At 41.8% G+C, this 22,278-nt stretch overlaps 2 protein-coding genes across 2 annotated transcripts in view; both read right to left on the reverse strand.

Annotated features, from left to right (window-relative positions):
- LOC116743779 (zinc finger protein 160-like) overlaps positions 1 to 22,278 on the reverse strand; it is a 334,519-nt gene that overhangs the window by 27,890 nt on the left and 284,351 nt on the right. The gene's annotated exons all lie outside the window — the stretch shown is intronic.
- On the reverse strand, positions 1,301 to 16,383 carry LOC116743790 (zinc finger protein 665-like). Its single transcript, XM_032612777.1, has 4 exons — positions 16,344 to 16,383; positions 14,372 to 14,452; positions 9,235 to 9,361; positions 1,301 to 4,358 (listed from the first exon to the last, which is right to left on the reverse strand). Exons 2-4 carry the CDS (start codon positions 14,384 to 14,386, stop codon positions 2,887 to 2,889), a joined length of 1,614 nt encoding a protein of 537 aa, XP_032468668.1. The 5' UTR covers positions 14,387 to 14,452; positions 16,344 to 16,383; the 3' UTR covers positions 1,301 to 2,886.

The raw sequence follows: 22,278 nt of genomic DNA on the forward strand, positions 1-22,278 counted from the left end.
GAAGACTTTAAGTGCTCACTGCAGTAGAAGGGGCAGAGGACCTATCACACCGCCCACGGCACCCTCTGGACTTCCTGTTTGGTGAGAATGATAAATTTCCTTCTTTCAGTTACTACCTGAGAAACAGAATTATTATTTTGTCACGGGTGTGGAATGGGGCACGAATGAAAGAATCCTAAACTTAAAATGTGGATGAAAAATACTTCATGAAGACATCTCTTCACTGATGAGTTAGATCTGTTGAGACCATGTGGGAGAAAATTTCACGGCGTGTGAATAAATCATACTGTGAGAATTTATGACAGATGTTCAGAACGTTCAGGTGTAATGTTAATGGAGTAAAGAATGTGAGGCCACAAATGCAATACAATTACACGTTTATCTGACCATCTGACTTACTGACCTATGAGCCGATGCATTACACAAACCTTCTTTGCACTGATAAACACATTCACTCACCTGTCAGTTGAGAATGCTTCCAGTCACTGGATATCTAGCAGGAAACAAAATCAATACACTGCCTCCAAGGAGCATACATTTTCTACAAGGGAAAGTCAGCAATAATTAAATCAGATATGATGGTGTTAAGTACGATGAAGGTGTACACGTACAGTGAGAGAGTGACAGGGTGTCCTAATGTAAACAACGTGTTCAGGAAATGCCCACGTGATATAAGAAGATATCTGAATAAAATCATGAATTAATTGAAAGAGTGTCACGCAAGTACACATGGGGACCATGAGACAAAGAAGGTAAATGGCTTCTGGCATCCAAGAAAGGCAAGAAAACAAATTCTGCCCTGGAATATCCAGAAGGAGCACAGTGCTTTGGATCATTTTACACATCTCGCCTCCAGAACCACAGGAGAATAAGTCTGTGGTCCTTCAAGGCCCTCAGTTTGTGGTAATTTGTTACAATAGAAACAGAAAATTTAATAAATTAATGTATGTAGAGAATCAAAACAATCTATACAAATTTCTAGAAAAAGTATAATTTGCAAGGTGTCAGGGTACGATGTGCAAAAGTCCACTGTAATTTTATACCCATGCAATTTACAAATGGAAATTAAAATTAAATATATAATACAATGTTTGCTCAAAAAAGTAAAAGTAGAAGGAAAATGTGTAAATCTAACAAAGTAAGGACTTTTACGCTGAAACCTACAACTGTAATGAAACAAAATGACCTTCTATTTAGGTCATCTGAGTGAAACATACCATATTCATTGAATTGTTAACAAAATATACCAGATTAATTGACTGGAAGATACAACATAGAAATTATATTAAAACGCCCCAAATTGACATACATGTTTAATGTGTTTTCAATCAAGATTTCTGTAGATTCAAACAAGATTTTTCTAAAAATAATAGGGAAAGGCAAAAGAACTAGAAGAGCTAAAATACCTGAAAAATACTGAAGTGGCTGGAATCACTCCACATGACCTCAAGATTTCTAATATAGCGACAGTTATCAAGACTGTGTGGGATTTGTGCAGTGACAGACAAATAGACTAATGGAACAGAATGTGGAAACCAGAAAGAGCCCTACATCAGTGCCGTTAACCCTTGAACAGCACAGGTGTGCGCTGTGTGGATTCAATTATATGGGCATTTTTTCCAATAAATACTACTACAGTACTACAGGATCTGTGGCCGGTTGAATCTGAGGATGCGGAACCACGGATAGAGAGGGACAACATTAAGTTATACGTGAATTTATAACTGGTCATGAGTCTAAAATCCTAACTCCATGCCTTGTTCAAAGGTCAAGTGTACTTCCAACCACTTTTTGACAAAGGTACTCAGCCAATTCAATGAAGGAAGGACTTTCCAACACTGGTGCTAATCAGTGAAATATTCAAAGAAGAAAAAAAAAAGAGATCTCCATTTAAACTTTACATCTGTACAAATATTAGCTCAAAGTTAAAACTTTAAAATAAAGTTTAAAACTTTATTCTATAAGAGATTTAGGAAAAACGGTATAGAATAAAATCTTCAGAATCCAGAACTTGATGTAGAGTTCTCAGACAGGTCACAAGAGCATGACCCAAAGAGAATATATCTGGGATGAATGTTTCCATGAAAACAAGACAGAATCTTAAAATGAAAAGTTTTTGCCCTCCACCTTCACCCTTCTCAGTCATACAGCAGTCACGTTACTATAGGAAGGTGAGGACCAAGTGCTCATGGATGAAGAAGGAGCAGAGGACCCATCACACCCCACACTACACCCTCTGGACTTCTGTTAGGTGAAAAGGATGACGCTCCCACTTCTTTTTGGTCACTGTTCTCCCGGTGGTCTGTCACTCACAAATATAAACTGTCTTACCTGAGAAATAAGATTATTATTTCACATTCGTGGCATTTGTGAGGTAATCTCCAGAATGAGTTCTTTAATTAATAAATTTCTCCTCTTAAGGCCTGGCCACAATAAATGCATTTATCTGGTTGCTATTCAGAATGAATTTTCTAATGAAGCGTAAGATGTGGATGCCTGATAGAAGCCTTGTCTTATCACTATATTATTAAAGTCTCTCACCAGTATGGATTACCTGATGGTAAGTTAGGCTTGACAGAACACTGAAGGATTTGCCACACTCATTACATTTGAAAAGATTTTCTCCAGTATAAAGTATTTGGCAGATCTTAAGGTATGAATTTGGACTGAAGACGTTGAGATACTCATTACATTTGTAAGGTTTCTCTCCACTACGGATTATCTGATAGAAAGTGAGTCCTGCAGGAACAAAATCTTTGCCATATTCATGACGTTTGCTCAGCTTCTCCCCACTATGAATTCTCCAATGAATTGTAAGGTGTAAATTTTGAATGAAGACCTTCCCACATATGTCACATTTACATGGTTTCTCTCACGTATAAATTATCAGATATTTAGTGAGGGTTGAGATCTGAGTAAAGGCATTTCAACTCCATTAAAGTTGAAAGGTTTCTCTACATTATGTATTCTCTGATGAATTGCAAAAAGTGAATTTCGACTGAAGACCTTCCCACACTCATTACATGTGTAAGGTTTCTCTCCAGTATGAACTCTCTGATGCTTTCCAAGGTTTGGCTTTTGAGAAAAGAACCTGCCACACTCATTACATTTGTAAGGTTTCTCTCCAGTATGAATTCTCTGATGACTTTCAAGATTTGAATTTCGATTGAAGACCTTGCCACACACATTACATTTGTAAGACTTCTCTTCATTATGAACTCTCTGATGCTTTGTAAGGTATGCCTTTTGATTAAAGAATTTGCCACACTCGTTACATTTATAGGGTTTCTCTCCCGTGTGAATTCTCTGATGACTTACAAGATTTGAATTTTGACTGAAGACCTTGCCACACACGTTACAGTTGTAAGGTTTCTCTCCAGTATGAATTCTCTGATGACTTACAAGATTTGAATATTGATTAAAGACCTTGCCACACTCTTTACATTTGTAAGGTTTTTCCCCGGTATGAATTCTCTGATGTCTTCCAAGATGTGAATTTTGACGAAAGACCTTACCACACTCATTACATTTGTAAGGTTTCTCTCCGTTATGAATTCTCCGATGGATTCTAAGGCATGAATTTTGACTAAAGACTTTGCCACACACATCACATTTACATAATTTCACTCCTGTATGGATTACCTCGTGTGTGGAGAGGTGAGAGCCACGATTAAAGGTTTTGCCACACTCATTACATTGGTAAGGTCTCTCTCCGGTATGAATCCTCTGATGACGTTTAAGGGAGGAATTCTGACTACACACTTTGCTACATACATCACATTTATACAGTTTCTCTCCGGTATGGCTCATCTGATGTCTACGGAGGGATGAGCCATGATTAAAGCTTTTGCCACAGTCATTACATCTGTAAGTTTTCTCACGAGTATGAGTTGTCCAATGACTTACAAGGTGTGACTTTAGACGAAAAACATTGCCACATACCCCACATTTATATAACTTCTCTCCCGTATGGATTATCTGGTGTCTGCGGAGGGATGAGCCATGATTAAAGGCTTTGCCACACTCATTACATTTGTAAATATTGTTCTTAAATACATGCAATTCATCCTGAAAGCTTAATGTAAGCCTATTTTCAATGGGCTTCTTTCCTGAATTCCACCTACTATGTCGATCTCTTCTGTGAGTTACATTTTCCTTACAGGCTACAGACATTCCTTTGTAATTTCTTTCATCATCCTTCCACTGACACCCAAAGTCATCTTCCTGGATTTCTGTGAAGTAAAAATGTTTCATTTCATGGCTTTTCTGTCTTTCCAACATCACTGTTTGGAATACTTCTCCTCTATCACTGTTTGCTCTTGGTTGTAATTTCTTGATCACATGTATATGAGAGATATCTACAAGATACAAAGAACCATAAGGTGTATTATTCATTACAATTCATGAGTAAACGTTTAATGTTGAATATATGATATTAAACCAAAAGTATGTAATTCCCCAGTGGTCCAGTGGTTAGGGCTCTGCACTCCCACTGCAGGGGGCACGGGTTTGATCCCTAGTCCAGAAACTAAGATGCCTCAAGCCACACAGCATGGCCAAAATAAAGTAAAATAAACACAAAGTAATACTTATGTCCAAAAAGGTTATGAAACTTCCCAATCATGACCTTAAAAATTTTAGGAACACTAAAAGAATAGGACTCTTTTTTTTTTTTTTTTTTTTGCGGTACGCGGGCCTCTCACTGCTGTGGCCTCTCCCGTTGCGGAGCACAGGCTCCGGATGCGCAGGCTCAGCGGCCATGGCTCATGGGCCCAGCCGCTCCGCGGCATGTGGGATCATCCCAGACCGGGGCACAAACCCGTGTCCCCTGCATCGGCAGGCGGACTCTCAACCACTGTGCCACTAGGGAAGCCCCAAGAATAGGACTCTTTACTAAAGAAAGAGTGACTACATGTAACTCAAATTAATATTATAGTAGCCTAGTTCTAACACCCTATAACAAAAACATTCACACTAGACGAACTTATGTTAGCTCTTGAAGAAACAATATTTTTCCACCAAAGCATATACCAATTAACAATAAACATACTGTGGTCTCATAAATGAGGATGCAAAAAATATTATAATATACATATATTCTGCATACTATGGTACATAAATAAATGCTAAAGAACATACAATGTACTGTAATGGTACATAATCCAAAACAGACTTATCTAATGAATAATTTAAATAACGAGCAAAATACAGCATATAGAAAATGAAGAATTTGATAACACAATTTTTCAAAAAATATTTTTCTAAATATCTGCTATAAAACTATGTACCCATAAAGAATACATATTTTACTACATTAACAAGTGGTGCACGTCAGTTGTATTCTATAATAAATGCTGAAAAAACATCATATATAAATTACAATTAAAAATTAATAAATGGGGCTTCCCTGGTGGTGCAGTGGTTAAGAATCCGCCTGTCAATGCAGGGGACACGGGTTCGAGCCCTGGTCCAGGAAGATCCCACATGCCGCGGAGCAACTAAGCCCGTGCACCACAACTACTGAGCCCGTGTGCCTAGAGCCCGTGCTCTGCAACAAGAGAAGCCACCGCAATGAGAAGCCCGCACACCGCAACGAAGAGGAGCCCCCGCTCGCCGCAACTACAGAAAAGCCTGCTCACAGCAACAAAGACCCAGTGCAGCCAAAAATAAAATAAATAAATTTTTTAAAACACCAAAAAAAATTAATAAATGAACTATTCTAGAGTTACCTAACCTAATAGCCAATAAACAGAGCAATTCCCTACCTTCACAGAGCACTTAAATTCTCCAGTTCATTGCCTCTAAAATGATAGAGGTAATAAAGAGTGAGCAATTTGTATATTTATTAACTAGGGTCAGACACAGCATTGTTTAGAACAAACTGGAGATGAAAAGCATACAAGATATGATACAAAGTGATATGACAATAAACATGACAGAATATTAATATAACTATTTATAAAACGTAACTTTTCAATCTTTACTATAAAACATACGAGATTCTAAGCCATCTAATGGCACTAATTTGTTTAAAAGGCTTAAGGGAAATCAACACAATTTTTAAAATCAGGGAAGTAGACTCACACGTTTATGTACATGACTGCAATTGATATAGAAAGGACTGAGAGAAACAGGATTTGAACCTGGACTTCCAAACTAAGACAACATATTCTCAAGCATGACTGCCCACCCAGGCAGTACAGATTACAAAATATTAAAACAAATACCAGGAGTTTAAAAAGAAAACTCCAAGACAGACGCAAAAGAAGGGAGCCGTGTAACTGACAATGTTGTTCAGCCACCACTCCTGAAAATGGTTTCTGAATCATCACAGCTGCACATAGTGATTTCGGTCATGTCACGAGAAAGTTATTCGACAGAAAAAGAGGCATCATTTTTACAGTCTGAGTAATGTGGAAGGTGGAGGGATGGGTGAAGGAGTGCTGCGGAAATTGAGACAATCAGGGGAACAACATAAATACGTGAGCAAATAACAGTGGTTCCGTCTACGCCAAAGTACCATGTCAGGAAAGGTCAGGTCTGAGAAAGGGCATGAGTGGAGCACAGGGTATATGCATATTGGGAGCACAGCTTGTGACTGTCTATCTGTGTGAATATAACTGTACAAGAGGAGAGCGGCCAAGATAGCGGAGTGGAAGGACCCTAAGCTCACCTCGTCTCAGGAGCACACCCAAATGACAACAACCATGGCTGAAAAAGACTGAAACCTACTAGAAACCTACCAGAACATAAAGAAACCTACCAGACATAAAGAAAAAACCACAAGGAGATACATAGGAGGGGGTGGACCCATGATACCGCCAAATCCCATACTTTGTGGGGGTGACAGACAAACTGGAGAATAATTGTATTACCGAGGTCTTCCCACAGGAGTGCGAGTTCTGAGCCCCACGTCACACCCGCCAGCCCTGGGGTCTGGCATCAGGAAGAGGAGAACTTGGACAAAGTTTTCCTGGGATAAATTCCTATATCATTTCCTGAGGCTCATAGGGGATGGTCCTTAGTATTTGGAAACAAGATTGTCACAGTGCCCCTAAGAGAGGCTTTTGTGACAGTCCTCAAAGCCAGAAAAAAATGGGAAAGGCTTCTCAGTCAGGCTCTCGTGATACTTTCTATCTCGTGTCCTACAACACGCAGACCACTCTACTGAGAAGCTTCAAGTGGTGACTTACTGTGGAGCAGGAAAATATTACAGCATATGAGGGAAAGCATTCTCCAACAAAAATTTCCTGTCACCCAGTAAACCCACTCCACAGAGAGTCCATTCGTAGCTGTCTGCTACAGGTGTATTGTCACAGCAAAGAAACTGGATAAAATTTCAGACTCTAGGAATATGTATTTCAAAAGCAAGTTTCAAAAGGCAAAATCATGCAAACTTAGAAGAATATGAAATCAGGAGAGTCTACATTACGGACTTGGTAGAGCAGTACAAGAGCGAAAACAATACAAGATATGGGGGTCAGATATTACAGCCCTCGAGAAGAAACCATGCGTTCTATCCAAGATGCCAAACTGAGAGCTGAAGGATTCACATATTCCCCCCGTGAGGGACTGGGAAATAAAAAGAGGATCTCTCTGTCCACTGTCTTTATAGTTTTGCTCTGTAAAAATTACACAAGATCCAATCTACCTCTCTGTTTCACACACCCCTGAAGTGTGCAGCAAAATCGGAACAGAAGAAATGGCTGTGAAATCTAAACAAGCAGATGGGGTTTGAGACAGCTCCATGCTGGTTCTGAGGTACCAGATGGAATGAAAGAGCAGCCAGTGTTTTCCCATCTTCTGATTCGGTCATATAAGAACAAAAATAGGGATAAAACTGAGAAAGGCCCAGAGACTGGAGTCTGGAGGCATCAACTCTTATGATATGGACTGAGAACTGAGCATCCAATGAAATCAAGTACAGAAAGAGAAATGAAGGGGGCAAAAGATGCCTTTAAAACAACCCTCTTCACGCTCCTCAAAGTCAAGTAAAATCTAGTTCACAGGGGCCAGATGGCAGAGCATAGATCATGATAAAGACTTTACCCTTTGGGCTTCCCTGGTGGCGCAGTGGCTAAGAATCTGCCTGCCAATGTAGGGGACACAGGTTCGAGCCCTGGTCCGGGAAGATCCCACATGCCGTGGAGCAACTAAGCCTGTGCACCACAACTACCGAGCCTGTGCTCTAGAGCCTGTGAGCCACAACTACTGAGCCCGCCTGCCACAACTACTGAAGCCTGCGAGCCTAGAGCCCGTGCTCCGCAACAAGAGAAGCCACCGTCATGAGAAGCTCATGCACTACAACGAAGAGCAGCCCCCGCTCGCCGCAGCTAGAGAAAGCCCACGCGCAGCAACGAAGACCCAATGCAGCCAAAAATAAATCAATAATAAAAAAAAAAAAGACTTTGCCTTTGTCTCTGATGGGGCTGCAGCCCCACCAGAGGGTGAAAGAATACATTTTACATGTTGAATGACAGAATGATAACCCAGGAATAAGAAAAATGTCCTCTCAGAGTCCACAATAAATAAACTTCTATTTTCGGAAAGAACTCTCCCACTTGGGTAAAATTACCCAAAGACCACTAATGCTGCCGCTTCTTCTCTGACCTTCTGAGACCTAACCTGTGTTCACACTTTTGATAAATTCCCACCCCCTTGGTTTTTTGCTATTTTCACATCACTCTTCAGAGGCTAGGGCTCTTCCTCTTGTTCCAAAATGCAAATAATATTCAGATCAGAAATAGAAATTTCTGCTTCTCAAAAGAAATAAATAAGATCTGTGGCTCTTCCAGAATCCCAGCTCTTTGTTCAGCTGAGGAGTGAGGACATGACGGGTGGGTCTGGAAAAATATTTCACTGATTGCTCCACCACTTGCCTCCTTCTGAATGCAGAGGGAACAGTGTGATATGCAGATAATTAGCTCTCTTCCAAGAAGTAGTGAATCGAAAGCAGAGGGGTAGAAAAAAGAGAATTCGTTATTTGAAAAGTTTGCCCTGAGCTTTATAAATACTTAAGCTCTGGAACAACGCCTGACGTATCATGAAATGGATAGATCATTTGCAGAAAAGTGAAGCTTAAACTCAAGATACCACATCATGAAGCTTTTCATATCTGAGTCAACAGGGATTTCAGATCAGTCAAGCAAAACAAGGGCTCCCAAGGGGCACAGAGGGAAGATGCAAAGATACCCAAAAGGCATATCCCAACTTCTGAAGGGAAGTTATCCTCACCCAGGGAGATCAGGTTGCTGTAGGTCTCCAACATCACATCCACATAAAAGGCCTTCTGATCAGGGTCCAGGCATGCCCACTCCTCCCGAGAGAATTCTATGGCCACATCCTTGAATGTCAACGGTGCCTGAAATGAAAACATATCTCATCAAGGGGCCATGAAGAGAGTTCTTATTATCGCACAAAATGAGAAGAGGAGAGAGTGGTAAGGATCAATTCAGTGGAAGTATGTAGTCTGACGGATCCATGTAAAGGTATTTAGGGAAATTATGGGTCTCTAATTTTAATTTCTTATGCCTTTCCATAGCAATTATGATATCCTCCAATCAATGTAGATTTTTCATTTTTCCAGACAACACACGAAAAACTTAGAAATAAAATTCAATAACAGGTTGTCTATGCAGAAGTGTTACATATTACGTTTTACACACTGCGTGATATTCAAAATCTAAATGAGCTACAGTATCAGTGGTGCCTTCAGAGATGACGAAGGCCACAGTGGCTTTACAGAAAGGTCAAAATCTGCAATTATGATAATGATAACAAGAGCAAGGACTAGAAGTGTTGGAACAATTCCTGTATGCTAAATATCATTCTAAATAAATTCTTTACATGTATGAAATTGTTATAAACATAAAAGCTCATTAGAGATGACCTGTTCCAATCTTACAAAGGATAGTACTGTGTCAGCTCACACACAGATGCACATAAAATGTTAGTAATCGTATTGCTATTTAAACCATTAACACAATACTGTAGAAAAAATTCGAGGCCAAGGAATACATTTAAGATATAATTTCAAATGCAAAAAGATAGGTTTGAAATAATGATGTCTTTATCAAAACCATGGACTTGCACTTCCATGCACTCATGCACACACATGTAAACACACAATTAATTGAAAAGGCAGGAGTTCCCTGGTGGTCCAGTGGTTAGGTCTCGGCAATTTCACTGCTGTGGCCCTGGGTTCAATCCCTAGTTGGGGAACTAAGATCCCTCAAGCTGCTTGGCTTGGACAAAAAAAAAAAAAAAAAAAAAAGATAGGAGTTGTCTATTGACATATTTTTGGATAACATTTTCTGTCATCATTTTCATCCACATTTATTTCAGCATTTTCGAAGAACAAGAAAGTATTACCTGCACTTAATTTACTTCATCAACATTATTCTATAGTAGTCTAGTAAAAGAAAAATGGTACAAACATAAAGAGAAAAATACAAAACTTTTAACTCCTATCTCTATACAACACCTAAATTGAAGAATAAAGTACAATTTTATCCACTAAAATTAAAATAGGTAGGTATTAACAAATGCAGAACAGAGTTTGTGTATTCCACTTATAAAACACTGACTCAAAATTAGAAGTTATTACTGTTATACATTAATTTAACGTATTAAGAAAAAGACTTATCACAATAATAAAGTTAAAAACTTCCTGGAGAATTAAAAAATCATGACAAAAAGGAATATAGAAAAAAGATATTGTTATAAAGCAAGAACATTTCACCAAACATTAAAATCAGAAGGAAACCCTCAATGCTTTCCCTCTGAAGTTACAGTGGAGTGAAGGGCGCTGGCCAGGGCTCCTGCCTTTCACCACTGTACGGTGTGCCTGAGCAGCGACCACCAGAGGAAGTAACAGGAGGAAAACAGGGAACGAGAGCGAGAGACACACAGAGGGTGCGTCAGAGCTGCAACTGTGAACATTCACAAATCTAAGGACATGGGAAGGTGAAAAGTGAAAGGATGGAAAAAGATATTCCATCCTGATGAGAGCAGGGGCGACTACATAATGTCAGACAAAATAAACTAAAGACAAAATCTGATACAAGAGACAAAGGACAATATATACTATTAAAAGAATCAATTCCCCAATAAGCTATAATAATTTTAAGTACTTATATATCTAACAGTAGAGCTCCCTCCAAAAATGAAGGAAACATGAACAGAAACAAAGAGAGAAATAGCAGCACAATAAACCTATGAGACTTTAACATCCCAGTTTTTTCGATGGGTGGAACCAAAGAGAACATCAATAAGGGAAGAGAGGACTTGAACAACACTATAGACCGACTGGACCTAACAGACATGTACAAATCACTCTACCCAACAACAGCAGAAAACACACACTTCTCAAGAACAAATAAAACATTCTCCATGAGAAACCACATGTTAGGACATAAAAGAAACCTTAACAATTTTAAGAAGACTGAGAGCATAATGAATTTTCTCAAACCACAAAGCAATAAAATTAGAAATAAACAGCAGAATGAAAACAGGAAAATCCCCAAAATGTGGAAATAAAACAACATATTCATAAATAACCAATGGGTCAAAGAAGAAATCACACAGGAATTTTTAATATATCTGGATGAAAATGAAAACATACAAAAATTTATAAAATGTAGTGAAAGCTGTACTAACAGGGAAGTCAAATCAGAAATCTATTTTTACTACTCAAGGAAGTAGAGAAGAATAAACTAAAATCAAATTTAGCAAAAGGAGGAGCTTCCCTGGTGGCGCAATGGTTAAGAATCCGCCTGACAATGCAGGGGACACGGGTTCGAGCCCTGGTCCGGGAAGATCCCACATGCTGCAGAGCAACTAAGCCCGTGCACCACAACTACTGACCCTGTGCTCTAGAGCCCGCGAGCCACAACTTCTGAGCCCACGTGCCACAACTACTGAAGCCCATGCGCCTAGAGCCCATGCTCCCTAACAAGAGAAGCTTCTCACCTCAGTGAGAAGCCCGTACACCGCAATGAAGAGTAGCCCCAGCTCACCGCAACTACAGAAAGCTCATACGCAGCAACAAAGACCCAACGCAGCCAAAAATAAATATATAAAATAAATTAAAAAAACAAACTATAAGGGGTTCTATGAACAATAATGCTTACAAATTGCATAATCTAGAAGATACAGGTAAATTCATTGAAACATACAACCTATTAAGCTCTAATCTTTAAGTAATAAAAAAGTTGAAAAGAATTATTACTAGAGAGGTTCAAGCAGTAATCTGAAATCTCGAACAAGGAAAAAGCCAAGACCAGATCGGTTCGCTGCATAATTCTACCAAACATTTACAGAAGAATTACCTCTAATCCTGATAAAAAGCTTCCAAGCTTCCGAAGAGCTGTAGGGGGAACACTGGCAAACTCATTCTATGGAGCCTGCATGATTCTATACCAAGCCCAGAGAAAGACACACGAAACACAGAAAACTACAAACCAATATCCCTCATGAATACTGAAAAATCCTCAACAAAATAGTACCAAACCAAATTCAACAACACATTAAAATGACTTTACATCATGACCACGTGGATTTTTTTACTATAAGCAAGGATGACTCAACATACAAAAATCAATTAATGTCATATACCACATTAACAGAATAAAGGAAAAAAACATATGATCGTCTCAATTGATGCAGAAAAATGCATTTCACAAAATTCAACTATGTTTCAAGATATAAAAACTCTGGCAATTCCCTGGTGGTCCAGTGGTTAGGACTTGGCACTTTCACTGCCGTGGCCCAGGTTTAATCACTGGTCAGGGAACTAAGACCCCACCACAAGGCCAAAAAGAAAAAAAGAGCGATATAAACACTCAGCTAGAAAGCTTTCCTTCTCAGATCAGGAAGAAGGCAAGGATACACACTCTCTGCACCACTGTCCAGCAAAGTACAGAGAGCCCTCACCAGAGAAATTAGACAAGAAAAAGAAAGTTACCCGAATTGAAAAAAGTAAAATTATCTTTCTTCGTAGATGATAACTTTTATATGTAAACACAGTAAAGATTCCACGAGGAAACTGCGACATCAAAAAACAAGTCTAGAAAAGTTGCAGGATACCAAAAGTCAATGCCCAAAAATCATGTGCATTTCTATATACAGTGAACAATGTCAATAGAAAATTAGAAAACAATCGTATTTCTAGAGCATCAAAGGGATAGAATACTTAGTAAGAAATTCACCAGGGAGGCAAAAGACTTGTACACTGAAAGCTATTAAATGTTGCTAAAAGACACACAAGGAGATACAAATAAATAAACATCCTATACACATGGATTGAAAGACTAAATATTCTTAAAATGACCCTATTACCCAAAGTGTTGTATAGGTTCAATGTAATCCCTATCAAAAGTCCCATGGCAATTTTTGCAGAAATAGAAGTAACTATGCTAAGATTCATAGGGAATCTCCCAAATCTCCAAAATACCCTTGACAAAGAAGAAAAATAGAGGGCACCCTTTATAGATTTCAAAACATATCACGAAATAATCAAGATGGTGTGGTACTGGCATAAACAGATACGTAAAGTAATGCAACAGAATAGAACACTCAAAATTAATTTTGCATATACATAGAACGCACTTTCAAGGGTGCCAAGACCACACAATAGAAAAAGGACAGTCTCAGTAACAAACGGTGCTGGGAAACCGGGTATCGACCAGCAAAAGTGTAAAGCTGGAACCTTACCTGCATCAGAATGAGAAACTTCTATGTGTCAGAGGAGGCAACCAACAGCGAAAAGCAACCTCCAAGGACCGGGGATGATGAAAATGGGTGAAGAATCTCCACGTGTCAGAGATTTAGGTTGATTTCCAAGTTTAAAATCAATGATAGAATGAAACACCCTCTATCACTGATGTATCTCTGAACTTTCCATTCCATTCCCCATCATTACGATTTTTAAATCAGTGACACATCCATTTCGATTCTAATGCAGCATGAAAAGTCAGAAGGTATTTGCTGTAATTAGTCTGTTTGCTACAATTTACCAGGCATAAGTGCATATTATTACCTGACTTACATGTACAGCTTCTTTATCCTGGTTTACAGAGAACAGACAGTGCACTGAGATGGGGCCCCTCAACAATCCCTGCCGCCCAGTAGCACTGACACCGCGACACTTCACATGGGTGTGAAGCCCTGCCCAGGACTAGGCCCAGTGGAGCCTCTTCACAAGTCCCAGGTCACTGGGTCATGGGGAGACGGGATCTAAGTGGAGATGGCAGGCCTTGAGGGAAGGCCCTGGATGACTGTGAATGTACAGGTGGCAGACAAGATTAGCGAGTCCAAAGAAGGGCATCTCAGGAAGGACAGACTGAAGAATCAACAGAGAAAATGACTTTACCTGAGAAAGAGCCATTTCTGACTCCTTTTCTTTCCTCTTCCGGGCTTCTTCCTCAGGCAATAGGAGTCTTTAGAGGTCGATCTTGAAAGTTGGAAAGATGCTGTTTAATGCTTAGAATCAACACACCCCCTTCCCGAGTCACAACCACACACACAGGGAAGACCTCAGCATGAGGAACAGACGGTCCTCTGCTGCCCACTGTCCCAGGAGGGACTCAGGACAGTAAGCTCCCACACAGAGAACAACAAGTAAGTTCCTACACCTATTTTTTTTCAGTGCATGATAGATCTTTGAAGATCAAATAGTGTAGGTTTTTTTTTATTGAATATATTTTTCAGATTATTTTCCATTATAGGTTATTATAAAATATTGAATATAGTTCCCTGTGCTATACAATAGGTCACTGTTGCTTTAATTATTCTATATATAGTAGTGTGTATCTGTTTATTCCAAACTCGCAATTTATCCCTCCCCCTCCTTCCACCTTTGGGAACCATAAGTTTGTTTTCAATGTCTGTTGAGTCTAGTTCTGCTTTGTAAGTACGTTCATTTGTACCATTTTTTTTAGCTTTCCCCATATAAGTGATATCATGTGTCTATTTGTCTGATTTAATTCACTTAGTATGATAATCTCTAGGACTCTACCTGCACTACTATGTGTTTCCGTTTCATTCTGTTTATCTGTCTCCCTACTTCTTTCTACGTCTCTGCCTCTTTGCTCCCCTCTACTCTCCTGCTGTTTCTGCCCTCCTCTCTATTTATTTTCTCACTCCTGTCCTGCACCACTCTGCAACCTGTTCCCCCTATCGATGATCTTTCTCCCTAACCTTTCGGATGACCTACATTTTTATGTATTTCTGCCTTTCTTCGCCCCATTTCTGTTCCCTCTCTGCCCTCTGTTTACACCCCTTCTCTCCCTGTTACACTCTCTTCCTCCCCACTCTCTGGCACCCCAGGTGGCTATGCTTCCTTCCTGCTCTCTCTGCTCTAGTAGTCCATATTTTTCCTCTCCTTCTCTCCCAGCACCATGATGCTCTGAAGGCCATGGTTCCACCTTTTATCCTCTGCCGGACCCTCTGTCTGAAACGCCTCACCATTGTCACCACCCTCCCACCACTGATCCAGAGCCCCTCACCCCTTGCTGCTCTCCAATCCCTGGAGATCCGGCTTTTTTATTTACTTCTTTATTTTATTCACCTGCTACCTTCCAGGCTTAATCACTTTCAGTTTACTGTCTATTTCCAAGTCCCTCTATGTTCCCATTGGTTCTCCCTCATTCTTTATCCTCCTCAGTTTTTCTGTTTCTCTCAGTCGCTCTCTGTCTCTGCTTCTCCTGATCCCCCTCGCCCCTGTATTTACGAGGATGGCGACTGAATAAGACGCCCGCATACTGTTAGAGACAGTTTGGAACTCGGGACCGAAGAACACTATGTGTCACAAGGCTGGCCCAGGTCACCTCCCCCTACACGGGGTCTGAGGAAGTGCTGACCAGGAAGGGGAGGCCTGCGGAGCAGAAAGACCGGTCTGAGTAAGAGGCGAGGACAGAGGGTCTAAGAGGGAGGGGGTCTCAGGAGAGGGGAGGACTCTCCAGAACCCCAGGACCGGGGAGAGGACGCGGCCTCTCCGGCAGCACTGCGGCCGGAGCTGCCCTACGGAGGCGGAGGGCGAGGCTGGGGAGCTCGAATCCACCTCACGGAAGAGGGCTTTACAAGCAAGGCGAAGGTACTAAAGGGTTTTAAACAGGAAAATGTAGCGAAAGGCGGTGTCTACGTGGACCGAAGGCAGAAAAGGCAAGGGCTTCGGTACTGGACGCAGAGAAATTTAAAACCCAAAGGGAAAAGATCCACGATCTGTAACAGTGATGGGAGGAGGGGCGGGAGTGGGAATTTAAACACCGCAGTGACTCCAGCACCCTAAGGATGGAGTAAAGGGACCGCGAAGCACAGATTTAAACTAGAAAAGAGAAACTTACGTTCTGCAGTGTGACCTTCGTTGTAAGCATTCCGTTTCCGGGTCCGTAGAGAAGTGCGCATGCGCGTGGTGAAGAGGTGGGGGGGGGCCTGGATGGAGCGCTAAGGACCGGGTTGTGGGGGGAGGTGAGGGGAACCTAGGTGCATGCAGGGACCAAGGGAGGGTGGGAAGGGGGCGGGCCCGGAAGGTGCTTGGAAGGTGCTTGTACTTGATGGGCTTGAGTTGCAGTCTGTAACAATTTTAACCTAAAAGTTATATTTGTGGGGACCAGTTATGTCGAAAACGAAGACGTTTCCTCTAAACAAGTAGAATATGGTTCAAATAAAAGCTATTTTCCCCAGTAGGTTGCTCTCGTGTCCTGCTAATGAGCCCAAAGGTATTTATATTTCTGGAAATGTGGGTCTTCCAGAGTAGTTGACATGAGTCAGTGGTTGGATCCAGGAAGATTTTGTGCAATTAGAATTAATTTAAGAACTGAACTTGTGGGCTTCCCTCGTGGCGCATTGGTTGAGAGTCAGCCTGCCGATTCAGGGGACGTGGGTTCGTGCCCTGGTCCGGGAGGATCCCACATGCCGCGGAGCGGCTAGGCCCGTGAGCCATGGCTGCTGGGCCTGCGCGTCCGGAACCTGTGTTCCGCGGCGGGAGAGGCCATAACGGTGAGAGGCCCGCATACCGCAAAAAAAAAAAAACCAAAAACAACTGAACTTGTCTCTGTATTACACACTAGAATGAGAAATACAAAACTCTCCCTGGGTTGAATGGACTATTTCATACTGACACCCTGCAGAACATCTTCTCCGTTTCTACTCCCCTTTCACTGCAGAGGCCAAATTCAACAATTTGCTTGGTTCCAGAGACTCAGGGACAAGTCGTAAGGTCTGAGACTGGAGGACTAAGGCAAGTGATAATTTAGGTCAGTAACCGTTGCTTTAAAAAGAGCAAAACGTTTTCAAAAATTGTTGTAAATTGGGACTTCCCTGGTGGTCCAGTGGTTAAGATTCTGTACTCCCACTGCAGGGGGCACGGGTTGCATCCCTGGTCAGGGAACTAAGATTCTGCATGCCTCACAGCGCAGCCTGAATAAAAAAATAAATATGTTTAAAAATTGTTATAAATTGTATTGTTCTTTCTTTTTGCTAACGGGTTTTAATTATTTGCTGTTTTGGCCTAAGTTACGCGGGCCTCCCACTGCCGCGGCCTCTCCCGTGGCGGAGCACAGGCCCTGAACGCGCAGGCCCAGCGGCCATGGCTCACGGGCCCAGACACTCCGCGGCTTGTGGGATCCTCCTGGACCGGTGCACGAACCCGCGTGCCCTGCATTGGCAGGCGGACTCTCAACCGCTGCGCCACCAGGGAAGCCGTCTCCTAAGTATTTTTATTTATTTATTTTTGGGCCGCAGCACGGGACATGTGGGATCTTAGCTCCGCACCACCTACAGTGGGAGTGCAGGGTCTTAACCTCTGGACCGCCAGGAAGTCCCATTTACCGTTTTGTATGTGTGTTTGTCACTGTGTGTTTTGGGGTGTCTATGGCCTTATTATGATTTTAGGCAGCCTCTCTGATAATGGATGGGGCTGTGTTCCTGTCTTGCTAGTTGTTTGGCATAGGGTGTCCAGCACTGTAGCTTGCTGGTTGTTGAGTGGAGCTGGGTCTTGGCATTGAGATGGAGATCTCTGGGAGATTTTCACTGTTTGATATTACGTGGAGCTGGGAGGTCTCTTGTGGACCAGTGTCCTGAAGTTGGCTCTCCCACCTCAGAGGCATAGCACTGACTTCTGGCTGGAGCACCAAAAGCCTTCCATCCACACTTTTGGGAGGTCTGAGGTCTTCTGCCAGCATTCAGTAGGTGTTCTATAGGAGCAGTTCCACCTGTAGATGCATTTCTGATGTATCTGTGAGGAGGAAGGTGATCTCCGCATCTTACCCTTCCACCATCTTGAAGCTGCTCTCTCTGTGTGTTTTAATATTTACTTTTTATTTGGCTGCGCGGGGTCTTCGTTGAGGCATGCGGGATCTAGATCCCTGACCAGTGAATGGAACCCGGGCCGCCTGCATTGGGATTGCTGAGTGTTAACCACTGGACCACCAGGGAAGTCCCCTATTTGCCGTTTTGAAGCTAACTGTTTACACAGCGACATATAAGAATTGTATAAACAACTCTTTATACAATTACATACATCAGTTTATAAGTTTAAGATGTACAGCAAAAAAAAAAAAAAAAAAAAAGATGTACAGCAATAGTCTGACTTCCCTATATTGTGAAATGATTACCACAATATGTTTAATTAGCATTAGTATCCATCATTTCACATAGATAAAATAAAAAGAGAAAGGAAAATAAAAGAAAAAAAATTTTCTTTTGATGAGAATTGCCTTTTTTTTGGATTCTTCTACACATATAATCATATATTTCTCATTTGTTATTGTCTTTGGCTTTCAGCCATAAGAATTGCCTTGTTTTGTAAAATACTTATCGTATTCCATGTTTGTGCTGAATTACCTTAAAATATCTTTGGGAAAAACTTGTTTACATCCTAATATACTTAAGTCAACAATAACTAGATATAATGCAATTTCAAATTCACAATATGTTCATTATGAGAATAAGTAGAAATTTACCTTTTGTTTTTAAACTGTAATGTATTTTAGCTGTTTGTGTTCTATTGCTGAAAGTTCTGTCAGGTGTGGATAATAGAGCCTGTAAAATATATAGTATTCAGAAGACATTGGGATTTATTCTCATCTAAGGAATAATTAACTTTGCCATGTTTCTAAGGACATTTACTGGGAAGGTATATTCTCTTTAATATGAACCCTAAAGGAGGTAAATCTAGATTATCGACTATGCAATAACTTCATTTCTGCCCTCAATATTTCTATGGCAATATCTGTCATTAAACATTTATTGCAGTATGTTTTCCCACATCCCTACAGGTGGAAGATTTCATCCATAGAGAAACAGTAATCAATTGTAATATGATGTTTACATAGGACTATTAGCATATTTAAAATATTTTCAGACAAAATGAGCAGAATGTCCTGGTGTAACACATCATGCAAACAACATCACATTTTTATTTTATTTATTTTTGGCTGGGCCAGGTCTTAGTTGCAGCATGTGGGATCCATTTCCCTGACCAGGTATCGAACACAGGCCCCCTACATTGGGAGTGCCGAGTCTTAGCCACTGGACCACCAGGGAAGTCCCCAACATCCCATTTTTAAAAGTTGCAGCGACTGGAATAAATTTTGGGATGTGCATTAGATAGATTATTACGCAACGTTTGAAACTAGCCGTGTTGGTGGGTGGCAGCACCGGGGACGCCCTTGGGAAGACACTGGTCTCGATCTCTCAAGCAATAACTTCTCATCCAGCCCCCCCGCCCCCCCCCGGGCTCCCCACAGGACCCGGCAGGGTCGTCACAGTGGCCTCGAGCAGGAGCCCCCCGTGCCTTATCGCCCAGCTATGATGGGGGTCTCCACGGCGCGCAGAGCAAGATGGAGGACCACCAGGACAAGGCCATCCATGTCCTCTGCGGTCTCACCGTGGGCAGAGCGGGAGATGTGCACGGGCTGTTGCCGGGTCACTGGGCGCTGGCCTCGGGCTTTATTGGCCTCATCAAGCCAATGGGCCAGCGGCACGCTAGCCTGGTGGGAGGCGGCCACTCCACCTGAAACTGCGTCTTAGCCCTGCTGGCCAGGCCTGGGCCGAAAGGAGCCTTTTTTGTTTGTTGTCGGTAACAAAACTGTAAAGAAAGCATGCAGGAAATATATACACTTTGTCAGACAAGAGAAAAAGATGCCTTAAGTATAAAACGTGAAGAGTCACACATACCGCTCATGGGAGGGAGATGCTGTGCAGAGCTAGCTTGGTTGGCAGCCACCACCAGCAACTTGTGCCTAAGCCAGATAGGTTTTTTTTTAAGGAAAATAAAAGGAACGGTAGTTATGAGGTTTTTTTTTAATAATGTGGAAGAAAATTATTAAGAATGGTGCCTTTGTTCTCCTTTTTTTTAGCTTTTTTTGCATATTTTTAAACATATCTATTTATTTATAGCTGCATTGTGTCTTTTTTTTTTTTTTTTTTTTTTTTTTTTTTGCGGTACGCGAGCCTCTCACTGTTGTGGCCTCTCCCGTTGCGGAGCACAGGCTCCAGACGCGCAGGCTCAGCGGCCATGACTCACAGGCCCAGCCGCTCCGCGGCATGTGGTATCTTCCCGGACCGGGGCACGAACCCGTGTCCCCTGCATCGGCAGGCGGACTCTCAACCACTGCGCCACCAGGGAAGCCCTGTGTTGTGTCTTAGTTGCAGCACCGGGGATCTTTCCTTGGGCGGGGGGTGGCTGGGTGGGTGGGGTCGTTTCTCTGTAGTTGTGGTGCGCTGGCTCCAGAGCGTGGGCTCTGTAGTTGCTGCAAGCCGGCTTAGTTGCCCCGTGGCACATGGGATCTTACTTCCCCGACCAGGGTTTCCAACCTGCGTTCCTTGCGTTGGAAGATAGATTCTCAACCACTGGACCACCAGGGAAGACCCTGCATATGTCTTGCAAGCAACACATTTTTTTAATATAAAAGTCTCCTGTCTCTTGCTTAAAAAAAAAAAAGAAACTAGCCGTGTTGGCAAAAAAGACGTTTCGGTGTGGACTTCCATGTTTCCAAGCAAGGAGATGACTCAGTGGTGGAACCTTTCATTAAACACAGAACAGTAGAGGAGAAGCTGATTATAAGGCAAAGTCATGAATCCATTCTTTTAATGGGGAATTTCCTTCCTTACAGAATTATCAAGGCAGCCAAATTAACATATTCACAAGAAAAAAAGGGAACTTCCTAAATCACAGGAAGATTTTGACACAGGTTTCCCTGTGATATCATTATGAAACTGATACAAATTATTAACAATTCAAAAATGTGAAAAACAGAATGGTATAGTATGACGTGACCTTAAAAATTAAAGAATATACATTTTTGAGTCCAGGTGGAAGGACTGAAATATTTACCAGTGTCAAACTTAGATAAGGATAGATCTTATTATAAAGGATTATTACCAGGAATTCCCTGGTGGTCCAGTGGTTAGGATTCTGTGCTTCCACTGTTGGGGGACGGCTCAATCCCTGGTCGGGGAACTAAGATCTAGCAAGCTGCCCTGCCACAAAATTTGTAAAGCCTCAAAAGTCAGACAAAAAAAGAGCTTTTCTTTTATACCCAGGGGTAAACAAGGTAGGAAAACTCTCATATGGAGGAGTGGATGAGTATGTGGCAGGAGCCTCAGTTTCTCAGATGACGTGGTTTTTTTTTTTTTTTTTTGCGGTACGCGGGCCTCTCACTGCTGTGGCCTCTCCCATTGCGGAGCACAGGCTCCAGACGCGCAGGCTCAGCGGCCACGGCTCACGGGGCCAACCGCTCCGCGGCACGCGGGATCCTCGCGGACCAGGGCACGAACCCGTGTCCCCTGCATCGGCAGGCGGACTCCCAACCACTGCGCCACCAGGCAAGCCCCTCAGATGGTGTTTTATGCTGAAGTCAGTTACTCTTGGGTGCAGATATTCTGGCAGGAAAGTTGCTCTGAATTACAAAGCTCAAAAGTGGTCCAAAAAGTAAGGCATTTGGGAGAGGAGAAAAACTTAATTTTGATTAAATCATGTTAACAGGCATTGTGTCCACTGATATAAGGACCAGCAAATCAGTAATCGTTGATAAAGCAATGGATGGTAATTTGTCGGATTCCTTTCTTGCTATTTCCAAAGTAAACAAGGGGGCTATCATAAGTCTTACTGAAATTAAAGAGGAAGCATAGTGCTTAGTAAGTAAGCTGTTACCATCTGCAGAAAAGAAGAAAAGGAGTTCTTTTACCTTTGTTATGTTCCAGAGCTCCAGGATTGGAGTAAAGTCTAACATTGTCACTACATAATGTGACATCAAGCAAAATTCAAAAAATAAC

This window comes from Phocoena sinus, chromosome 19 (assembly GCF_008692025.1).
Source record: "Phocoena sinus isolate mPhoSin1 chromosome 19, mPhoSin1.pri, whole genome shotgun sequence".
In the NCBI taxonomy this organism is placed as follows: domain Eukaryota; kingdom Metazoa; phylum Chordata; class Mammalia; order Artiodactyla; family Phocoenidae; genus Phocoena; species Phocoena sinus.